Source organism: Coccinella septempunctata, chromosome 2 (genome assembly GCF_907165205.1).
Source record: "Coccinella septempunctata chromosome 2, icCocSept1.1, whole genome shotgun sequence".
Classification (NCBI taxonomy): domain Eukaryota; kingdom Metazoa; phylum Arthropoda; class Insecta; order Coleoptera; family Coccinellidae; genus Coccinella; species Coccinella septempunctata.
The window spans coordinates 36,232,669-36,258,123 of NC_058190.1; the positions used below are offsets into that span (position 1 = coordinate 36,232,669).

The window sequence follows — 25,455 nt, forward strand, 5'->3', positions numbered from 1 at the left end:
TGGTATTAAAAAAAAAGTGTTTCTATTGACATCAAGAATCTACTGCTAAAGTATTTGTACGAGTCACACTGTATATTTTGCTCATATTGAAGAAATTTTTCTTTTCTCAATAGCAAATGCAATTTTCGGACCTAATTTACTAATCAAAATCAATAAGCGGTACAGATATGTGGACAATGTTGTCCAGTATGTACTTACGTGCATTAGTAGAACATAGAGCCAATTCATCAACTTCATCAATACTATATACACCGGACCATAAGATTCTCAAGGAAAAGAAAGGGACAACCGAATTTCATTTTTGGACCTCTCAATCATTATAGGTACCTTTTGAATAGGTGTGACCGATAACTCCACAATAAAAATTATGGAATTTTTTTGAGCATGTCGTAAGTTCGCTTAACCGTTTGAAGGTGACGATGTGACGAAAGTTCCAAACGATACTCACCATAATATTATATTGGCAGTAAAAACAAAGTAATGCATAATATCTACATATTTATTGTACCTTGTACAAACAATTCGAACAGTTCATTCTAGCAGGCTCCATTCATATTCACAAACATAATTTATATCTATTGTAGTGAGGTCCGCAATAGTAAATGTGAAAGATCATTCAATTTCTAGATCAGGAACCATATTATAATTTTATTATTCAACCAGAATTGACCAAGAAGAGGAATTGAGTTGAACATCACAAAACGTCGATTATGCAAGACATGAGCCGTCCATCATCATCCTATAAGTATTTTCATGATGCTCAGATTACAAATCCGACTCCAATATGAAATTTGATCTGGATGAACTGAAAATCTTTTCATGTCGTTGATATTGAGGCAAGGATTCCCATATATTATATCGAATTTATCGAATAAAGAGAGCTGTTATACTTACCTATATTATTATATTATAGTTAGATGTATTTCTTTCATGTTATAGGATTTTCTGATTTAAAGAACTATGTATGTAATCTTCCATCTCTGAAAATTATTCTACAGATGAATAAAATCACATCCAAATAGTCAATGAAGAGAATATGTAGTTCAACAGAAAAATAGCTTTGAGTATTCAACTCAAGGGAAATAGCCTAATGAAGTTCAGGGTAAACTGAATAAAATAACTTTGACTATCTTCCAATAAGGCTTCATTATTTTGTTTTATTTTCATTTATTATTTATTTAATTTGCTGCTCAAGCTTACACAGTCGCACTGCACCCACTTTTTCATTCGAAATCCATAAAGAAGAAGAGACATTTTGTCCGAACATTTAAATTCGAATATTCAGTCGAAATGCTTTCTCTGAAAGTCTGAAATAGGCTAAAAATGAGAGAAATTAAGCATTCAAGAAACTTTTTCCTTTTTGCAAAAATTAGGTAGGCTTGTGTTTATGCTGCTTTATAAAGTGAGGTTTATTATTGAAAAAAAAACCAAAATCAAGGATGCAAAGAAGTTTACTTCAGAAATTGAAATGTTCATATTAGATATTATGTGATACTAGCTGACCCGGCAAACGTTGTTTTGCCATATAAATAATTTCCATGTTGTATCATAAAAAAATAGAAATTAAAAATTTTGTCTAAAAAATAGAAAAAAATTTAGGGGTGGACTACCCCTAACATTTAGGGGGATGAAAAATAGATGTTGGCCGATTCTCATAGATAGCTGACCCGGCAAACTTTGTTTTGCCATATAAATAATTTCCTAATGATTAAATTACTAAAATGGCTATTAAAAAATAAGGGTTGATCGTAGAAGGGTGAAAATTGAGGATTGTATGTATTTTTGTATGTTGTATCATAAAAAAATAGAAATTAAAAATTTTGTCTAAAAAATACAAAAAAAAATTTAGGGGTGGACTACCCCTAACATTTAGGGGGATGAAGAATAGATGTTGGCCGATTCTCATAGATAGCTGACCCGGCAAACGTTGTTTTGCCATATAAATAATTTCCTAATGATTAAATTACTAAAGCTATTAAAAAATGAGGGTTGATCGTAGAAGGGTGAAAATTGAGGATTGTATGTATTTTTGTATGTTGTATCATAAAAAAATAGAAATTAAAAATTTTGTCTAAAAAATACAAAAAAAAATTTAGGGGTGAACTACCCCTAACATTTAGGGGGATGAAAAATAGATGTTGGCCGATTCTCATAGATACCGGATAAGCACAAAAAATTTCATCAAAATCGGTCAAGCCGTTTCGGAGGAGTATGGTAACGAAAACTATGACACGAGTATTTTATATATTAGATTTAGTTTAGTCATATTATGTTATGCTTTCAATGATTGAATCATGAAAAAATAATAATCTTACTGCATTCTGCATTCGCAATAATCCCACTGGATCACCCAAAAATGATAATAGCAATATAACAATAGATATGATAAAATCATATTACTAAGTTATATTTATCAGAGATGAGATATCAAACAAAACAATTCAAATGTGTAATAATTATATACAAATTTGATGTTTCAGAGGTTTTTCCCCAATTTTTAATTTTCAATTAATCTCTTGGTTGTATGTCTGGTGTTAAAGCGGCTACATAATTTCCCGGGAAAGAAAACATGAACGGGTATGTAAGAGAACACGAAAAACGTTACGGAAAAGTTGAAACTTGGACAACTTTCCAGTTCCCGTTCTCATTACTGGAAATTAGTTGCTCATGAGTACTTAAAATATCTGTATCTTAACTATTTTTCTGATTCTTGTTCCCGCTCACACTCTCGTTCCCGGGCAATTCTGCAGGGGTCTTTAAAGATTGATATCCGTTTTTAGTTGAAACACGTTCACATTAGCTAAAACTACTCAACACTAAATGCATTTGTTTCAACAATAATTTATCTACTGCTCATATTTAAGAAGGCAGAAGACGGATAACCTCATCCTTTTTTGGTCGACCACTTACTTTGAACACTACGCGTTTTACGCGAAACAGTACTTTGAAGAAATACGGAGGCATGGGATACCTACTCGATTTTGAAAACGCTGAAACATAAGGTCCTTTCGTTTGCATAAAAAGTGTAGCACTTTTCTACACTCGATTTGATTTACACCAGTGTGGAGGAAGTGTAGTTCATCTACACATAGACAAAAGGAGATGTAGATAAACTACACATCCTCTACACTGATGTAAATTCAATCAGCAAACGAATACTAAAATCGAGTGTAGCAAAGTACTACACTTTTTATGCAAACGAAAGGCCCTATTTATCAACAGAATATTTCTAATCCCCATTTCTGAAAAATCATATATGATAAACAAGAGAACAATAAGCAACGCGTGGAAATCATTCGAACTGGAGAGCTGGTAAATTATTGCAGATAGAGATCACAGGAGACGAAAAGAGAAGAATAATAAAAAATGCCTGGAGAAAAAACTGATGATGAAGCATTTAATTTTGACCGAAAAAGTATGCTGAAAAATTACCTCATTCAAGAAGTATTGGACTCCATCTCAGTGCAACTTTCAAGATTTAGTTCTTTGCGAGAAGTTTGTGAAGACTTCAGCTTCTTCAAGGGAATATGTTTGAAAGACGTTTCACTTAGCGAACTAAAGAAGAAATGATAGAAGTATAGTTCCGATTCAGATCCATATGAATTTGTCGTAGTAGTGTAGAGCTTCAAAATCAAACTACAGGAATGCTGAGACCGATACTTGATGAAAACCCATAATTGAATGAGTTAACTGTTTACCTTCACTTTCCTCTTTATCCACCTGAAGAAGCTATTGTGATAGCCGAGGCACCCTAATTTAGCAGTCGTAGGTCTGTATAGGAATCACCACATCATTGATATTTTTGCAGAAACCAAAGAGAGAAAAGTCAATTTTTTTGTTTTGAATTCATAGAACTATTTCTACATATACAGGGCGAGTCTTTGACTCGTACAAATATTTGAACAATAGATTCTTGAGGTCAAAAGAAACAATTTTTTCATATAACATTTTTTCCTATTCGGCCCTGATAAAAAGCTATGTTCAAAAAACAAAATTACCTACTTTTTGACACAACATTTTGAACACCCTGTGGCAAGTGTTAAGTGTTTCAACATTCAGGAAATGTAGATACATTATTCCCACATTCTTAGACTTTTGGAAACGATTTGTGCTTAAGATTGTGCTTATATCAGAATAGGAATAACGAATATAATATTGAATCAACATACAAGGATGTATTGATATCTATTTAGCCTAGACCAGTTCCATGCATAAAAAAACATTGCGTTACCATAGCAACGAACAATAACTCATTAGAAGTGTCAGTGTGGAGTTTGAGGTCAAAAAAGTAAATCAGAGTTACGCAATAAATTAAAAGGAAGAAGATATCCACCGAAATTGTGAAAATCGAAAAATTAAAGTATCGAGCCATCATCAAGTACCTGTATTTAAAAGGTAAGCAGATTTACGAAGATATGCTTAATACCCTTGGTGATTAATTTCCTTCGTATGCGACCGTGGAAAATTGGAATGCAAGCTTCAAAAAAGGTAAGTTATCCATTGAAGATGATGACCAATCGAGAAGGCCAGTTTCTGTGTCAGTCCCCGATAATATCGATGCAGTTCATGACATGATTTTATCAGACCGTCGAATTGGGCTAAAACGGATATCAGAAGCACAGAATATTTCATACGAACGCGTTCATCATATAATTCACGTCAATTTGGACATGGGAAAAATTGCTGCAAAATGGATCCCCAAATGTTTGAATGTTGACCAAAAGCGTGCAAGGGTAGAAGCATCGCGTTCGATCTGTGCTCGATTTGAAAACGATATAGACTTCTTAAACCGAATTGTTACTATGGATGAGAATTGGGTACATTTCTACGATCTAGAAACAAAGCAACAATCGATGGAATGGAGACACTCTGGTTCTCCAAGACCTGAGAAGTTTCGTGTCCAAAAATCTGCTGGAAAAGTTCTTGCTTTAGTTTTTTGGGATTTCCATGGAGAAATCATGATTGATTTTTTGAATAAGGGTAGAACTATATCCGCAGATTACTTTGTGACATTACTGACCACTCTACGAGAAAAATTAAAAAGAAAAGACGCGGAAAGCTATCCAAAGGTGTTTTGTTTTTGCAATACAACGCCCCTGCTCACAAATCTGATGTTGCCATGCAAAAAATTTGTGCTTTAGGGTTTGAATTACTAGAACACCCTTCTTATTCACCAGATTTGGCTCCATCTCAATCATCTCAACAGAAAAAAAGTTGAAAAAGTCGTAAATTTTCTTCCAACAAGGAGGTAATAAAAGCTGTGGTCTGGTTTGCCGAGTAAGAAAAAATATTTTTTTGGAAGGTATAGAGACGTTGCAGGTTCGCTGTAATATATGTATCCAATTAAGAGGAGGAGTAATAAAATATTTTGACATTGAAATTTTGTTTGATTTTATGGTAGGCTAAGAATTTCTGAATTAATCCTCGTATGTCTCTTTTCTTTCAGATTTTTTTTCGATATTTTGAAAACTATTTAGAGGAATACAATGGTTTTAACAGAAATGTATTCGGCATTGAATACTAATTCATATCAGAACCGAAAAAATTAAAACAGAAATTATTTGAACAAATTCATTTTCACTCCTTGTATAACCGCAAAATGCTCAGGCATCAGAAATATTTTGGCTCCGTAGAGAATTTCAAACAATATCATAATCCCAATTTTCAGATTTCAAATATGTCCAGTTCTCCAGAAACGTCTAATAGGCCCTCGAACTTGGGATCCTTGTAAATATTAGGTCGAGGAAATGCTCATTGTTGGTAGTGATGGTACCATCTTCATCATCTGCCCCAAGGATCATTTCAAACAGCAGGGGAACCTTGATCACACAGGAAGGGTGTCTGTATAATCAGTATAATCCAGTCTCTACTGTACCAATTCGACTCGTTATACGTTCAAATGTGCGGAAGACTCCTAGTTTTGCAATACCAATTACGGATTTCACGGTACCATAAACAGCCCTTATCTCTTCACGCCACAGCCCATCTTCCGATTTGCATTCGGACGCAAGGTCGACAGACGTCAAAACAAACGCCAATTAAAACAATCAGATCAGATGTAGGTCGAAATATTGATGGGATCGGAGCCAATTAGCGGCCGTAGAACATCTTCGATGATCCATCGTGAGAGCAAAAGTGAGGAACATCACCGAAAGTATGCGAAAGACGAGAATATCGCACACCATGGGACAGAATCTTACCTAATCTTCTTCATCTTACTCCCACGTATATAACCCGCGGCTTTAATGACGGATGATCATTCGTTCCTCACCATTCGAGAAAAACTCAGGGTGTTCAGTGTACCGAAAGCGAAGTGCCAAAAGATTTCCGAAATGTTTTCCTTCAGAAATGTGTTCCTCGCCGTGTTTTGTGGATTTATGGTGCACCGTGCCTTCAGTGTAAGTTGAGATCGATGTTTTTGGCGCTTTCGGTTTTCGAAATTTCGATATAGATCCAAAGTGTCCAAATATTTTGTTTGCAACACACGTGTGTGTTCAGCAAATTCAAACGTTCCAATATTTTTCATATATACCTCAAGCTTATACCTCAAGTGGTTCTCTAATTGTAAAAACATTATTAAAATTTAGACCTATTTCAACGAAATTTGTGTGGACCTCAGCCATCTATGGCGTTCCAGATCCATAGATTTAAATAGTATTGATTTGTTTTCAAGGCGGAAACTGAAATCCCTAGTTTACCATTGTCATTTTTTGTAGTTTTATTACGATTATTTTCCGAGTTTTTCTTGTATTAATATTCAGTGATGCCGGTTAGATTTTCAGAAAAAAGGGTTAGGTATTGCTTGAATCGACTTAATAGTCAACATTTGAATAACGAAGCCCTGTATTGATCTGGGAGAGAATGGTTCAAAACAATTTTTCTTCTAATGATCAGTGACTGAATGAGTTTTTCAATTATTAACATTCCTGAATTCGATTGCTTGCTGAAAATTTGTAGTGAATGTTCCAAACTGATGGAGGAGCCAAATAGATTATACAATAAATTTACCATCATCAATTGTTTCACGTCGATTAAGGGAAGGAAATCCTATACTACAGAACTCCAAAAAAAGTCACCAATTTTTTTATGAAAGAGCAACACAGAATATCTGTTTGTACAGGGCAGGCAAAATTCGTTGCCCACTGAGGGGATCTCGAGCTAGAAAAAAATGGATGACACAATTCACAACTCTTTTTCAGAGAAACAAAGAATGGTGAAAATCGTAGCCTCCTACGATTCTTTTTTTTGGGTTATTAGTAGCAGAACTTTATTGTCTTTGAAGTTAAAGATCTGAAACTTGAACTTTTTTACGTAGAATCCACTGACGAGCTCAAAATATTTTTTCATTTCGAATCATTAGGCGAACTTTCGTCTATTTAAATGCAAACTTTCATTGAATTTTTTATTTTTGAATTGGGAAAGAATAAGTGAGTTCTACTTACAAAAGTACCTGAGAAGGTTCAAGTTCCCAATCTCTAACTTCAAAGAAAAAAAGTTACGAGAACTTTTTTAAATCGTCAAAATCTAATTTTTTGCTACTAACTCAAAACCGAAGACTCGTAGGAGTCTACGATTTTCACAATTCTTTGTTTCTCTGAGGTAGAACTCAAAAATGTGTCATCCGTTTTCTTCTAGCTCTTATAGTTATCGAGATCCCATCAGTAGACAACGAATTTTGCCCACCCTGTACAGATTTTTCCAACAGAACAGTACTCATAAGTACTTAAATTAAGTTCTCTCGGAGCAAATAATTCTATCAATTGCAATTTTATTGAAATTACATGATTATACGATTCCATGAGTAAGATTTCTTCTACGTCTTCGTAATAAAGTGCTCGAGAATGGGTCGTCCGTTTTCTTCTAGCTGCTATAGTTCCCGAGATCCCCTCGGTAGACAACGAATTTTGCCCACTCTGTACATATTTTTTCTACTCTGATATTCTGTTGGAAAAAATCAGGATAATCTAGATTACCTACTATCAGTTAAAGATTACAATTAGATATTTATCGAAGGTGTTTATGCGATAATGTTTTATTTTCAAGAATAATATATGTAATTTTGCTCAGAGTCAGTGCCTTTTGATGTTGTGTTTCAATGGAATACATCCTATAATATATGGAACAATTTAGAACAATGAAAATCCACTGATAGTTAACTGACTGATTAAATCCACCTTTCGACAATTTTTTTGCACCAAATATTATCCAGAAGGCTTAAGTATCCTTACTATGTTTACATTTTGCATCAGAACAGTCTAATAGGTACTATATCCAAAATTTAATTTATTGGTGATATTGTTTTGACTTGTGTCCATAAAATTTTTATCTATCTCGACATAAATTCACAACAAAGTGAAATAATATGAAATAAGATAGTTCTTATTCAGTAGATAAGATAGTTCGTATTCAGTTTTTATAGTTAAAAAAAACAGTTCTTCTGAATACTTCTTCTGATACCAAAGAAGGTTTTAAAATAATAAGTAAGACTACATTCGACAGCTGCCTTCAAAAACAGATATGAGGCAAAATAATTTTACATTTGGGTAATGATCTATGTAGGAATTTTTTCACATGAAAATATTTTTTCCAATGTAACACCTTCAACATGAAGTTATGTTCTTCATGAGAATTAAGAACAACATTTTTTCATGACTTATGAAGATTCAACTTTCTTTTTCCATTTAAATATGTATATAACATGTCAAAAGTATAAGGTCCTCAGATTTGTACAGATAAGATGAAAAATATAGTTTGTATGTGAAAATCAGAGTAGGCATCGGGCGATATATGCTTCCTAAGTCATTAGAAACAATTGTTCACGAAAGAAAAAATGAAACCCCTTGAAAAAATGAGAATGAGCAACCGCTGAACTACTATCAAAGAAGTGTGTCTGCAATGTTTTTATTTCCAGTTTATTTCACAGGAGGATATAATGACCACCTGAATGTCAAATGTCAATTTCGTCTCATAACTTAAAAAAAGCAGATGGGGGATTATATATTGTAAACGTCAATATGTATTCTTCGAAAATCTGTATCTCTAAGGAGTCTAAGAGTTAAAAAGTTGTAGTTCAGGTACCACAAATTTTGCCCAGCCTGTACAACCCTTTTCAATAGTATAATATTTCTCTCACTTTTACATGTTCATATCGTTCGATGGAAAGATAAAATCTGCTCTAATAACTGAATTGTAATTACGATACGACAATATCAATTCATCAAATTTATCCATGAACATCATTTCAAACAAATAATATCGTTCACACTACTTATCATGATATGGGTTGTTCGAAAGCATTTATCTGAATTATCTGTTTACGAAAATATGAATTGTTTGGCAGCATCACTCTCTTGGCGATTTATCCCAAAGAATATAATCATTTCTAAATTATTATTTAGGAATATTGGTATGAAAACATGTCTCCGATAAATGAATTCGAACTCATCAAGAATAGCAAATCATCTTTTTAGATCATTCAATAAGTTTTCAATATTCAAGAATTCAAAGATAAACTTACACCAATGCTCCACAACCTGAAAGAATTTCAACATATATTGGTATGTTCAATAGAACTTATTGGAAAAAGTGAAACAAAAAGTTGGATACTGCTTCAGAAAGAATATAGCTATGAGCAATTGACATTTCTTGTGCGTAAGCTACATATTGGAATATATTTGCGAAATTTCAGTTGAATATCTTGAGAAATTAAGATGCTTTGTACAAAAATCTTCATACAGTTTAACACCCTTTATATCAAGATTTTATTCTTGTCATCCAAGGATCCAAGTAATCTCTCCTCTTCGTTTTAGTATGTTGAATTCGAATATGAATATTTTTTTTAATTTTCTCAATTGCTTCTTCGTTTATACAGGATATAAATGAATACTTTTGCTATAAATTATTTTTGAGCAGCCCTTGCTTAAATGCAGCCCCCTGAAGATTGCACATAAAAAACCATTCCTATATTTTTTCTTGAAAACTAGCTAGCTCAAAAAAAATTGATAAGATATTATATGCGAGCGACAAGGAAAAAGAAAATTTTATGGTGTTCCCCTCTGTCACCATCATATCCACCTACTGAGTAAGCTTCATTTACTGTCATTTTAGTAGAGTCAAGGGAAAATTTAAAATTAAAGGCACTCGAAGTTTGATTATAAAACCAGCCGTAAATAAAATTCATTTCGAAGATAATCATAAATCATAAAATGTCCACACTGAATTTCATATGTCAATTTTCTCGTTTCTGAGAAAAAATTGAGAATTACTTTTCAAGTGCAGTGTTCAGGGGAAATTTTAATAGTTATTTTCCTATCAAGTGCGGAAAGTGATACTTGCCCGCACGAAACTGCCGTTGCCCGAACGATGCGAAGCAGAGTTCGGGTAAGCAGTTGAGTGCGGGCAAGACACTTTCCGCAAGAGTTAGGAACAATATTTTTTTTACAAGCGCTTGAAATATATAAATATATCAATTGCACGATACAGATCATATCTCATTTGATTAATTCATATAAAATGACAGACGTAACTCTGCATGTCGTTACCATGGGTTACTCATCGTTGACGTTCGGTGCATAGAGACATGATAGAATTTCATTTATTCTATAAGATTTGCGTGCGGGAAAAACCCCTGCTAATCCATTCCCGCACGCAAATGCGTGCGGGAAAGAAATAGCAGGCGTTTTTCCCGCACGTTTTGGAAAAGTGACTCTTTGCAACTTGAAATGCGTGCGGGAAAAAGGTTGAACGCGCACGCTTGTAGAAAAAAGAAATTACCTATTTGAAAGGCCCCCCTCTATTTTTTGACAAGAAATCATCCTTCGAATGTTTTCGCAACAATTCATTCAAGCCCTCTTTCTTCCACATGTCTACTGTCTTTTGTCTCATGCAAATGTTATATCTGAAAGGATGTAGTAATGTAGTAATGTAGTAATGTATCATTAATTCTTTATCCTATTTTTCTCCTTATGTTCTTTACATTAATGCCCCACGTATTAAAAAAAATCCAATCAATTATATCACGAAATAAGTATCTCACTATTGCTCAGTAATCCTCATGAGTCATTTTTGTTTCTCCGTTTCCCATCTCTCATTACTTACAGTTGGAGCGTCATCATTTCTATCTGACCCAAATAACAAATAAGGATGAACAGTATTGCTAAATTTTCCGACAATCGTGAATGGGCGCTGTATAATTTTAAACATTCGGCCATTCTTCATTAACTCGCTAATACAAGGGAACGTAATCTTTCGTATCTTCTCAACCATCGTGTGTTTCGTAAAAATCAAGACACCTCTAACCGTATCAGATCCCAGGCCTAACACGCAAGAAATTCATCCAACAAACCACGATTCGCAATCTCAATTAATGGTATGCATCATTGAAAAATTCCTCATCCGACGAATACGTCTCCGAATTTCGTAATCGGATCACATCAGGGCAATCTCCAACATCCATTGTTGGCATCGGTGATGGTCGTTATTCTTCTGGTCGATAGGGGATTCCGAAATGGTGCGAACGAGATCAGCGGTGTGTGAATCCTGATACGAGCACCATTGACTTTTTCTTGTTTCGGCTATTTATGGACACCAGAGATCGCTTGCACTTCCTGCGCGTGGTTTCCACAATTGCGGAAAAACGTAATTTGGTCGGGAAACAAAGGGTTGCGTTGGCGACGTGTGGAAATGGAATGGTTTATGTATTTTTAGGAAACGTGGCAGATGAGTTTTGGTTCAACGCAGATGGGACAGTCATTGAAGGGGTTTGAAGGTGATGTAAGCGCGTTGGGTAAAGATTACCAAAAGGTTTATTTATTTATTTATTTATTTAACATAAACAGGAATCCTAACAGGAAAACCCAATAACAAGGATTCACCAAAATACAAGAAAACAAACACCTACAATAATGATCATGAACTTATATTACAAGAATAATAATAATAAGGGAGGAAAAGTTTAAAAATATCTTCTTTTTCTAATAATTTCTACACGTATAATCACACAGTCTTCTCCTAAAAACAGCTTGTGAAGAGTTGAATATGTCAATGAAAGAGATATGCCAGTTATAAAATCGTGTTATTCTCAGAAAAGTGGAGATGTAATACAAGGATGTGCGGGCTCTCGGGATATAAAAAAGATCTCTATGGCGACCAGTAAAAACACGAGTATTGAAATAAATTTCACGAACAATGGGAAAATCGAAATGATTATTCATTACTCGAAATAAAAACATTTGATCGAGAATAACTCTTCTTTGCTCTAGGGTAATAATTTTGTACATTTTCAATCTCGTCTCATATGGACAAGCAACCTGCCTGTTACCGAATCTGTAATATAGAGTTCTTGTGAACTTCTTCTGAATTCTTTCAATTCTGTTGATATATTTGTGATAAAAAGGGTTCCATATTGGGGTTGCATACTCGACTATACTGCGGACTAGAGAAAAGTACAGAACCTTCATGGTTTCTTCATTCTTGAAATTCCGTGTTATTCTCAGAATAAAACCGAGCATTCTGAAACCTTGAGGTTAGTTTATGAAGAGTTACTAAGAACTAATACCTAAAAAAGGTGCCATTCTAATTGGCAGATGGCCAGATGGTCAAAAATAACAAAGTTGAGAAGCCTTTTGGTGACTCTAAGAGGTCCACAAACCAAGGAATATTAGGAATGCTGTTTATATTCGATGATTCAATTGAAATCAACCTGACTGTCAGCCACCCCACCAACACAGTAACATAACATATCGTTGCCAACTAAACTCCGCCAACCAAACATAAAACTGATTTAAACTTACATGGTTCTCCAACCGCCAACGAGCCTACAGCAAACAGCAAATTGCCAATATGGTTGGCAATAAGATTGGTCGTTTGTGGGCAGCGTTATGCTTCTTTGATTCTCCGTATCTATAATACTAAGTTTAGTTTTGAACGGTTGAGTTGTCTCTTTCGGGCCAATTTTTATGTGTTCTTCATATGGTACGAATAAAAATAATAAAATTTGCATTATTTTCTCGAACAGAATCTTGATATCGTTTTCGTGTAATTTGAATTTAAAGATAGATCACTTATTCTGAGGTGACACAACTCCTAGAAAGGAAATAACTATAGATAATTTTACATCTTAATCACATACATATATTTTAAAATAAATGAAGTCAATTCTAACCTTGAGATGATCCAGTAAACCGCACCCAAAATCAAAATGCAATACCTCAGCTCTATTTTTTTATTTGAAATAAGCGATTGAATATAAAAGCCTGAATTTTCATCAACAGCAATTAGACGGGTACATTCCTGGACAAGACTATCCCATTTACAGTGAGATTCCACAAGGACTATCCTTCAGATGTGATCAAAGATTACCTGGATACTACAGTGATCCTGAAGCTCAATGTCAAGTAAGTTCAGTTGCATTATTTTATTTTGGACCAGTGAAATGAATGAAATGATTAACTTTAATCTTTGGCTTCCACTTTTTTGTATCAGAGCATTCTTTTCGCCTTGAAGGGTGTATAGCAGGCAACTTCAAATACAGTGTACTGATTCATGTGTTCTATAATGCTATTGAAAGGCAGGCTGTGTGAAGTATCATCCCAGGTTATCGCTGTGGGAGTATCGAATATAGAAAGTTCGATTTTTATGTGTACCGGAGTTAAATAAGTCTAGTTTATTGGAGAGTTATGTAATAGAAGAATGTTTGGTTGTTACAAAATCACTCTCCACTCATCTTGAATAGGTATGCTGTATATTATTTCAAACTCCAATAACTCTAATAAATCAAAATGAGAACATAATGAAATGAAATTTTGATTCTCGTTGAAGATATTAATTAACTGTTGTTATGATTTTAGAATGTGAGGGCTTGCTGGTAGTAAGAAATTCATTTCAAAAGTAGATTTGGACCTAATTCCATTCATGAGTTTTTTCAATTCAATTCAGATTGTAGGTACCCGATCAGCCAAGAGCAAGAGTTATTGAAATTGAATGTCGTTATTGTCTGTCACTTACGGTGAGTTCATGCAGAGTTACTAAGAACAAAAACCTAAAAAAAGGGACCTATCTACTTTGCAGATGACGTGCACGCATTTGCCATCTGCACATTGATTGTACCCTTTTCTAAGGTATTAGTTCTTAGTTCTCAGTAACTCTACACGAACTCACCATTAACGTTCTGACGTCAGCTCAGATCTTCAAGTTTCAAATTGACCTACGTTTCTGTATGTTTTAGGTAATACAATCTATTTTATTTCTATCCTTTTTGGTCGACTATCAATTAACACTGATTTATTCACAATTTGATTCAGTTTCCTCACAATCAATATTTGCGTAGTTTGTGTAGGTATTCAACCCCAAATGGGAGTTTTTGGTATCAATTTTTGTGCAACATCGGCAGCTAGCTTATTTTTTTGGTGTTTTTCATCGCATGATCTGTCGAATAACCTCAAAATCCATATATCCATATCAACAGGACGTGACATCAGATGTTCATTACATTACAAATCTTATCAGCTACGTGTTCTCAAACAGGGTTCAACTCGAGGGATAGGAAATATCCCGTGAGAGGGGAAGTTGAAGGCAGATCGCATCAATCAAACAAAGAACGCATTCTAGAAAAATTTCTCCTGCTTGAACGTTCTAAGTCGCGCCTCATTGAAATCACAGAACACCCACTTGACTTACTTTATGATTGAAATAAATGCTATTAGCTGGCGCTCAGTTGTACTTGCACTCGTAGAAAAGAGAACATCACAGTCACTTTATTTGTTGAGGAGAAATGGAAGGAGGGGTAGAGAAATATTTGTTCTCTTCATTTCGCGCCTGGTCTTGTTCATACATCTTTGCTCGACTCATTGATTTGCTATCTCTAGAGCCTGTATGTATACACTTCTATGCTAAATATAGGTACTATTCGATATGCAAATAAGATAAGGTCTACGCAAAAATGCTACTTTTGCTCTTCCCATTATGAATGTTTTTCACTTTCAGGTATGGCACTGGTGCTTGCCAAACGGACAACAGTTCAGTTTCCTGTGTCCCAATGGAACAGTATTCAACCAAATAGCCAGAGTTTGCGATTGGTGGTTCAATGTGGACTGCGCCTCAACTCCAAATTTCTATGGAATCAATGAGGACCTCTACAGGGTTCCCTCTTACAACCAGAATCAACCTCAATAACGATAATGATAAGAACAGAGACTAGGGAGTATAATACAAAGAATGTTAACCTGACTTTTTCAGGTATCACTATGCTGCATCAATTCTCATTCGAAATAATCGGTTTTCATATTGTACACGAAAAATATTCATCTTCATTTACGGCTTACTTATAATACTTATTTATTGGACAACATTGTCATCCAAAGAACAGAGTTTGTAAATAACTAATTCTTGCCATTCCTGTGAATGAGTTATATTTTTGTAAGATTGAATTTATTTTTATAATATTTGTATATATGCCTATTGAATAAAGTTTAACTTGTGTAGAAGTATATTTCAGTGTGATTATTTTTTATTAGTTACAAATTACCCAATTTCTGTTAAATTCCTAATTTGAACTTTGAACAGAGTATTCAGTCAGCACCTCTATAATTGGTACCTACTCCTGAAAAGAAATAATCAAAAGGTGAGTCATCAGGTTGAGTACATTTCATCAATTTGCGGGTACTCCTGACGAAATGAATGATAATATTATATTTATCGAGAAATACAAATTTTTTTGATAAATGGTAGATAAAAGAGGAAATTTATAATTAGAGCGGAGTAAAAATAGAAACTACCTAATACTCTGGGCAGAATATTTCAGAGACCATTAACCAACAAATGGAATTTGGAGTTTGTTCTTTATGCATTTCGATATGTGTAATGTCTGAAAACATTATTTATAGTACCTCCTAATGTTGTTACAAATATGGGACTGAGATAATTCATGGCTGAAAAAAAAACGTTTTTGTATTTCTATCTATCATAAACCCTTCACAAAAAATTCACCGTCGTCAGCTTGCAACTTTTATGAACACCTATTGCCTAAAATCTTAAGCCAATAAAGCAATGAATGAAAAAGCGTCCACATTAATCATATTGTCCCGAGAAAGTAATCTTGCAATCAATATCTCAATTCGGAACGACTTGTGACATACAAAACTCATTTCATAAGAGTCTTGCTTAGTACGCCAAAAGTTTTATGCAAACAAAACTGGTTAAGGAGGGTTACATAAACGCTTTTAACATTCTAAGTCCACAAATTAATCAATAAAGCGGGCATGTTACTAATTGATTTCATTGTAGAAAATCATGAGTACTAGTGGTAAATAGTTACTTGCAAGAATTACCGATGCAGCAAGAGGAATTCAAGAATTTTAGACTGAGTAGTGAGCAGAAATATGTTCTGATGGTCTTTTTGATGAAAAGAATGCTCAGTTTGAATTCATACGGAGGCCACGTTGTCGATATTCTACTTCATCTGTAATCGAAGGAATAGAAGCTGTAGGATGAATATCTTCCATATGAGCCTCTATGAGTTATGGCCTTGAGTATTGACTTGAATACTCAAAGGTTATGGAGAGAATTTGAAAGCTCATTATAAATAGGCCATCTTAGTCTAGAAAATAATGTTATTTCATTTCATAATATACAGGGTGAGTTTTGGACTCGTATAAATCTTTTAGCAGTAGATTCTTGAGGTTGAAAGAAAAACTTTTTTCCTTCACCATTTTTCTCAATTCGACTCGGTTTGAAATATACAGGCTGTTGAAAGACCATAAAAAAATGTTGTTTTTAGTTCACACAAGCAGTTTTATCGAATGAAATGAATTTCGGAATATAGTTTTCCATTTATTTGATGAATCTTTTTAGAACACAAGATATCACCCACTTCTTCAAGATTTCTCATTATGACCATAACGTACCATAAAAATACCAAAAATTCGAAGAACCCAACTTCTCAAACGAAGTTGAAAGCTATTTAATGAATATTTGAACGTTTTGTAAAATAAAAGTATTCAAATTTTCTCGTATAATGTGAGTCGTTTTCGAGTAATTTTATGTTCAAAAATGAAAAATATCTCTGAAGTTCGAAATATTGGGTACTTTGACTGAATGCAACCAAAAAAAAAATCAAAACTGAAATTCTGTGGACTACACCTTTGATTTTTCGGAATTAACGCAACCATTGATTTTCTCTTCAAGTTATCTCTAGGTCGTCAGAACTTCACCATCAGTTCAGGAACTTCTTCTCCAACGTTGATAAGCCACTGACTTCGACTTCCCAAATACTCTTGCTCGACCAAAACTTCCCTATCGAAATTTCTGCTTTATTCCTCATTTAACATGAATATAAGTTCGGCCAGTTTCAAAATCAATTTTAGAACTTATTTCAGTTTCTCTTTTGAAAAAGCTTAAAATTTGAGAAACCTCAAAATTCATCTTGAAAACAGCTATATTTGCTCAATTTGACGAACCTTCGATGCAAATTATACAATAGTAAGGCAATGCTACTTGTTTTCTCAAATCTCAGTTTCGCGATCCATATCATGTATTCTTTTTCGATCCCAGATTCGTTGCCAATTTTGCAATGTTCAGTTCCCAATAATCCTTTTGCGTGAATGCCCGATTTTTATTGAGTTCAATTTCAATGTAAATCACGTATTCATTCAGGAGGTATCTGAATTTTCACACAATACAATGCAGTATACCTACTGTATATCCCTCAAAAGTTGAAAACGTTGGATGCTATTCTGAGGAAGAGTGGAATCTAAGGAAAGCTCTTAAATCTGACTCGTTGGATTCCTTCTTGGCATTTGATTCATCAAGACTTGCTTGCAGACACAAAAAATCAGCATTGCCTTGATTTCCATACATCAATAAAGACCTTAAATTATACCTCACCTACCTCAGAATGGCCATGACCACGTTTATAATAAAATTGAAGTTCAATACACCTAGATAAGGCACGAATTAAAACAGTACATTATTGCTCTGCGAATCGATCAAAGTTCCTTCAGCAGAAGGTTCAATTGCGCAATTCTCATTTCAGTCAATTTGCTGTATAATTTGGGCCATTAATGATTAATAGCGCAATATTGGGAACGGAATTACAATGTGATGCATCAACTCGATCGAAATCATTAATCGTGTTGCAAAGTTCAAAATATTGCTGGCATTGAATCCTTGAAAACTGAAACAAAGTAGTATAATTCCTAGAATTGTATGATTACCAACATGCGTTATTGGTTAAATGAATGCACTTCTCAGCTGACACCAAGGACTTCCGAGCCATAGTACAATATTCAGTACCTTATCATATCAGGAAGCTGATCTGTTATTTTTGTAATATTCCAATTGGGAAATCAGGAACTTATCACAGATGAGATAGCGTCCTTTTATAATTCCCTGCAGTGGCTTATAACCATCATTAAGGTTGCGGAAACTGTTCAGATCCAAAACCGTATCGCCAGTTTTTGATATCTCGAAGTGTGAATAGTATATTGTGTCTGTTTCTTCACTATCATTTTTAAAATCTGACAACGTTGTAGTACCCAATCTGCATATTCCGTCAGAACCACTGTTCGTTGACTTGACTTTCGCAGGCACAAGACAAGGTAGCTGGTACCCGACGAAATAGAGTACTGTGGAGAAGTGGTACCATCGCACAGAGTTGCAGCGCGTACTAGTCGAGTTTCGAGGCTCGTGCTCTGGTGAAATCCACGAAACGGTATCAGATTTCTCCACGGGCTGTTGTATTGTTAATTTTCAATGATTCCGTCAAGAGAAACCAGCTGTATCGTTGAGTGCGTGCAGAGAAACATCGAAAAAAGGCCGTGGATTTTGGAGTGCTGCAAATTGGCCAAATACGGAATATACGCCCTCTCACCAGTCTCCATCTTCAAAGTTAAGGGTTATCTGAGCAGTCTGATCCCCCTGTAAAACTCAATACTGGCTATCGTAGAGAACTTGACATCGATTGTTCGGATATATCTGACGTTTCTGTGCTATACCCTGGTCTTTCTGGTACTGCTCTTTTGGTACTTGAAGTATATGAACGAACTCTGAAACTGTTTCCCTGGGGTTTCTGGTGCAGTGTTTTGTACTGAGTGTTACTTGTATTCGAAAACGATAAATTTATGTGAGTATGAATAAATATTTTTCCTTTCATTTTATACTTGTATGTAGCATGGTCGAATGTGTTGTTTTGCTAGGAAAATCACTGTTTGTTGTGCTTTGGTTCCGAATGACTTCATGCAACTCATCATCAGAAATCGGACGTTTTATGTGAGCTTTCTCTAATACAAAGATGTTTTCCTATTAGAAATCTCAAATATTTTCAATAGAAGGTATTCGAATCTGAGTTTTTCTGTTGAATCAATAGATTTTTGAGACCGAAATATGCAGGTTTAAGTGCTAATTGTGAATATCATCTAAGGCATAGAATTGGGTTTTTTACTCATAATTGAATAACATTGACTGACTCCAAAAGCTATGAAGGCTTTTTTCAATTATGGAATGTGAATGTGTGAATCGTTCAAGGTAAATAAGATGCTTATAATGTTTATTTTCCGCAAAATTGCATTTCATATTTGCTGTAAAAAAACAAGTTATCGAAATAATCACTTTCAGTTTCAACGTTTTACACTTATCCTTCTTACTTCAAGAAAAGATATTATACCCTCAACTGAGCAATTTTAAGGAAGGTCACGAAATACTTCTTTGCAGAAGAATTAAATATCCAACCGGTTTTTGTGAAAAATATACATATGTATTTCCAAGAAAAAGGTCTTTCTTTATTTCGTTTGATTGGATTATGCACGAATATTTATAAGGTAAATCTGGAAATTTCAGAGACTCCATGAATTGAATACACACTTTGTATCAAAAATGAATACTGTGCGTCAACTTTTTCATTTGTCAATTTTGATCAACCTCGTGACAGCAATTAATTCAGATGAAGCTAAAGCCTACTGTGGCGGCACTATTTTATTGGAAAGTGAGATATCAAAAAATTTAAACCGGTGAATTCAAAATGACCTCAGTTTTTCTCAAAGGGAATCTGTTTTTTCCTGTATGTTTGGTACAGAAAATAAATGATGATTTCAATAGAAATATTTAGGCGAAAAATTCGTTCGTCAGTGCCATTGAAACAAAATGCTTCCGCAAAGGTTCTTTTTCCCCTTCTTGTACGGTTCCAATTCATTGTACTTGGGTATAAAGTTGGAGAGACTCAGACCTGAAGAAATGACCCGAGTCCGAAGAGAGGGAAAACCCTATTACCATGGGAATAGTGGGGGATGATGTTCCTAGGGGTATCATCCTTCACTCAATTAGGTTGCTAACTACAGATGAACAGGATAAGTTCATCAGGTTTATCTTTGCATCTTCATCAACACTATCAACAGCCCAGAGGAGAACCATATGATCTATTTATGATTATCAAATAGGGCTCAATTGCTGTCGCTGAGGCTGCGCTCAACTCAAGGATCAGGAGTTTTTTACCTCAGTTTTTGAGGACCGCCTACCAATAATAAGTCTCGGCTGCTTGAGAATACTCTTTGTGCGCTAGTCAGAGAAAAACTTCCTATCGAGTCATTTTACAAAGAAGCTCTTGGAAGATATTAAGACATTTGAAAGGAGCTGGTTGTCCTCAGGATATTTTGTGGCGTATCCGGATGATGATTGTTTATTTGTAATGCAGATAGAAAATTTCGTTTTCTCTGCATGTTCTTTGTTAAACTAGAAAATTCCTATATGTCTGCGTATTACAGTTTCCATATTAAGGAATGATTCAGTTCAATCTTTATTTTATTTCTTAATCAAAACATGGAGGTTGTTTTCTTTGGTGAATACTTATGTTAGATTTCGACTGAAAGGGGGTCTTCATCATCATCAACCAGTTCTTTATTTCCAGTGCTGAACATTGACATAGCCTATGGGCTCCCAACGATCTCTATCTTATTAGGCCTGTATCAATTTTTTAGCGACTTATCTCTACTATTATCTACTAGGTACTACTTACTTTCCTCAGCATAGGGTCTCCACTAAAGCAGACGCTTCGTCCAACTACCGACTTCAAATCTGGATACGTGTCCAGCTCGCTTCCATTTCAGTGATAAAAGAACAAAAATACGGAAATCTATCCATACTCATTTACCTTGTTTGTGGAAAATTTCCTATCTTTCCACCCTTAATCCCTAACCACACTCAATGAGAGCATCTTCTGAATTAAATTGATGTTGCCTGTACTTGGTGAGAATCCATAATTTAACCAATGGCAATGTGCTTTTTGCATTTGAAGTGGTTCTTTAAGTGGATGAGGTGTACTACCAACTGGCAACTTTGATTCGGACCATAATAGCAAATGTCTTCCAAAATCGTGGAGCTTGCATTCTGTCAAAAACTCATAATCTTTGAATCCTTGTGTCCTCTCACAATAATTTCGAATCTAATCGGACCATTAACACAAAACTTGTTGTCGAAATTTTGTTTTCTTTCCAACTATCAAATTTCAGCTCGATAGGACGACTTCAAATATTTCACAAAATTCAATAACAAGATTTTAGATTATGAGTGAAATAATATTGAAATTCAAATAAAAACTTGTAACAAAACATAGACCATTTGGTATTTTTGAAAGGTGCTTATGCATTTTACTTGAAAATTATTATAGGTTTTATCTCTCAGCATCTTAATCATAAGAAATATCAAGGTTCTCCACAAGGAGTTTGTTTTCTTATATTGTCGATGCTGAAATTAGAAGCCAATAATAAAAAAAAAGCAAATACCGTTTGAAACTTGTTTACATTAACATGTATAAATAAATGGATAGTGCTCTCGCTGTTATTCCCTGAACCTCACATTTTCATTAACATGTATGTTTGATATTTTGGATGCTTTGAAAATATCTGGGGCCTCTTACACCACTTTCCCTTTTTTATAATCATGTATTCCTACTCGAAATGAGGAGAATAATATACTGGGTGATTTCCATCATTGTGTGTTTCCTGAAAAGTTATCCAAATATGTCCCCTAATGATCAATTATTATCATTATCCAAAAACTATAGATCGAAATGGGAAATCATAACAATCACGGCAGTGAATGAGAACACAATGAATTCATAATGGTCCATTCTTGATTCGTGCAATCCCCATTGTTTTTCGACAATAATCAGGCACGTGTAACACATATAACACGCTAATTTGTGGCTCAATTACCTACTCATTGGAACTCGAGAGGTTTGTTGAAAAAATCTCACGAATTCAATTCGAAGGAATAATTCCTCTTGCACAGGGTCTTAATGAATTATTGTAATATCCCAGTTTGTATAAATATCCACTGTTGTCTCTTGTTAAAAGGGTTTTCAAGTAAATATAATAGAATTTCAAAATTGACATCCACATGTTGCAATCATTTATAAAGTCCCTCTATGTATGTGTGTATCCTGCATTATGTACCTAATTGTTCATGATTGGTTCATATCGAATTGTGAATTTTTTAGTGTGGTTGTGACATGTGCATTTCACCTGCATTTTCCTTGGATCATTTTTTCACAACAAATTGACCTTTTTTTTCATTTTCTATTAGACAAAGTTCATCCTTATAAAGTATACTTTTGCTTACTTCACTTGTTTCCCACATCTCGAATTGATAAAATTAATATTTCCAAATGATATCAGATGATTTTTCTCGAATTACTCGAAAAAAACTTTTTAGATGACTCATCTCATCACTCTTATCTCAACCTCAATATGCGGGTTAAATTATATTAATCTTTTTTGATATTCAATCTCATGCTGTTGAGAAAATAAAATACTATACAGCATAAGTTCAAGAAGGAACAAAATTATTCTGTTTTGACACTCTCTTTCTCCGTCTTTCTCCAAAATACATTCTGCGTATTTCTGAACAAACTCAGAGTCTGTGATATCTGAAATATCTCATGACTCTGAAACCTGAATATCACGATTCCCACTCTGGTAAATAATAGTAAAGCACATTTATCCCCAAAAAATTCATCTCAGTCGTTAAACTCCATTACAAATCATAATAATATATTGAAGCAAATTTTTGAAATGACCAATATTCTATAGGTTTTGGAATGTAATTGTTATAAACCTGCTCAGAAGCTCACTGTTAAAATGAAGAAAAATGTTTTCCACGTTGACATGGTATCCTATTCAAGTCATTTGATTCGAAATTCCTAGAAGGAACAATGCATATGGATATATATAATGGAGTTAAAATCGGCAGACGAAAAACAAGGAATTGAAACTGGTGCAGAGAATGGATCGAAGTGGCTCGTCACTTTTGAATTTTCGAATTGAATTCTGAACTGCATTTTTTATTCTGTTTTTTATTTCTCGATTTTTAAGAAATTATATTTTTTCAACATAATGAGTTCATTTTTTTTATTCCTTCATATTTTTTCTTTCATTCCCCAATTATAAAACTATTTAGATAAAAATACCCAAAAATAAAAAAGTTTACTACATTTCCTAAACATTCTTTCGTTTCAATTATTATTGTGAAGTGCAAGATTCATTGAATTGTGGTTTTCTATAGTGGAGTAAGTATTGTCATACAGGGGTAATTTTTTCTTAATCTCACCCAAAATAAGTATAATACGCAAAAGATATTTAAGAATTTTTTTGCACTGTGCTATTCGGGATGACGAGTAAATCTAAAATATAGTCACTCTTCTGTCATTTCCGGTTATAACGTAAGTAACTATCGCATGCAACTTGATTTTCCCAAATGTCAAACCAATACTATTATGACCTTTTTGCATTTCTCATCGAATTTTTATGTGATTTCAATTATGACGTCACTGATATTCCGAAGATTCCTGAGAAGCTTTCACACAAAATATTCAAATTATAGCTGCTTGCCCTTTAGAAAGAATGAAATAATTGGTTATTGTTGAAGCCATGCTGTAAGTTTTTCATTTTATTGTTTTGAATAAAAACTTTCACTGAGTATTCACAAAATAATGCCAAATTTGGATTTGATTTTCCACCAAAAACGTCGTTAATCCAAGGGTGTAGGGGAGAGTTCCTTTGTATTGGACAGCCCGGACGCTACAGTTTTCTACCACACTCGATAGTAATTTAGCATCCTTGTGTAAATCCCATTTTCGCAACAAGGCGCGAGCCACAGGGCCATTTTTCAAGAGATCTCGATCTATGTTCCGAAAATGGGATTCACGTAAAGGATGCTAAATTACTATCGAGTGTAGTAGAAAACTGTAGCGACCGGTTCATGGGCTGTTCAATTCAAAGCAACTCTCCCCTACCCATACAATCTAAATTCAATAAGAAAAATAAAGGTATCCATTTGAAATGAAGTTTTTGATGAGAATTTATAATAAAAATTTTGATTGCATTGAAAACATATAACATGGCATCAATATTATTTGCTGGAAATTCCATTTCTTCTAACATTGAGGAGCAAGTAGCCATAATAATTTTTGTGATTATCTCGAAAAAGAAATGTTTGTCTGAGAGCTAGAATATCTTCGGAAACTTCGAAATATTAGTCATGTCATGATTTCTTTTGATCTGCTCATCATCCTGGATAACAGACTGAAAATGAGTTTGATGAAAATATTTCTTGCAAATTATCTCAGTCTAATTTTGGGTGAGGTAAAGAACTTGTATAAGTGGACATTAGTTATTCGTTCAAACAAAATCTGCATCATTTTACATTACCAAGAGATAATTGAATCTGCGTAGATACAGTTAGAGCTTATTATGAATGAATGAACAAATCTGGTGAATGACCTACAATAAAATGTAACTGACCACGCTTCAGTTTTGATTTTTGTTTTTTACATTTCGAAAATTTGGTTGATATGGATATAAATATCGGATTTGAAACACTGACCTGTATGATCAATGCAGTTGATATGTTTATATTGACGACTCTTCACTTGTTTACTCTTGAAGAATATTGATAAATCGTTTCCAGATATTAGTAATATTAATGCTATTAAAATTCTTCGAAATATAGAATGGCAATATGAAATAAAAAATATAACGCATTTCCGGAAAAATACCTGAATAATTTAATTAGATATTTTATTATATTCAATTCGATTGAAAACCGCCTATTAAACAAACCACAGTTTTCTTCAAAATATTCCCTACAAGAATTTTTCTAGGGCTGCTCTACGAATCTTTTGTTGATTATCTTACTACATAGGTACTTATCTAACTCCAGAGGCTACTGCCTATGATTCTGAATATGCAGTTTGATAGACCAGTGAATAATGGAAGTGGTAAATGAATGTTCGATAAAAAATCATTTAATAATGGTTAATTAATCACTTGTGATTTAGGAATACTAGAATGCTAAAGAAAACGCATAGGTTATGAGTTATGATGATAGCAATTCATGCATCGATGGTAAATAAAAAAGCTTATCAAATCTTTTTTCACCCTGATTCAAATTTCATCACCTTATAAACTTCAG

General features: G+C 34.1%; 2 protein-coding genes across 3 annotated transcripts in view; both read left to right on the plus strand.

The window, feature by feature from the left end:
• Window positions 1-5,866: 5,866 nt before the first annotated feature.
• Window positions 5,867-15,487, plus strand: LOC123307482. Its single transcript, XM_044889807.1, has 3 exons — window positions 5,867-6,398; window positions 13,272-13,394; window positions 14,983-15,487. The coding sequence occupies exons 1-3, from the start codon at window positions 6,246-6,248 to the stop codon at window positions 15,169-15,171; spliced, it is 465 nt and encodes a 154-aa protein (XP_044745742.1). The 5' UTR covers window positions 5,867-6,245; the 3' UTR covers window positions 15,172-15,487.
• Window positions 15,488-18,019: 2,532 nt separating this feature from the next.
• The window catches only part of LOC123306592 (claspin), a 47,287-nt gene continuing 39,851 nt past the window's right edge, over window positions 18,020-25,455 (plus strand). The window contains exons 1-2 of one of the 2 annotated variants that reach the window (XR_006536931.1): window positions 18,020-19,117; window positions 23,076-23,379. The gene's annotated coding sequence lies outside the window, so the exon portion shown is untranslated. Of the gene's footprint in view, window positions 19,118-23,075; window positions 23,380-25,455 lie in introns of those variants that run through there. The other variant, XM_044888657.1, reaches the window with a different exon arrangement.

Coding starts and splice junctions, on each gene's coding strand:
- LOC123307482 (XM_044889807.1), top strand. CDS start 6,246: ATGACGGATGATCATTCGTTCCTCACCATTCGAGAAAAACTCAGGGTG. Junction 6,399..13,271: donor TGGTGCACCGTGCCTTCAGT/GTAAGTTGAGAT, acceptor TTTCATCAACAG/CAATTAGACGGGTACATTCC. Junction 13,395..14,982: donor ATCCTGAAGCTCAATGTCAA/GTAAGTTCAGTT, acceptor TTTCACTTTCAG/GTATGGCACTGGTGCTTGCC.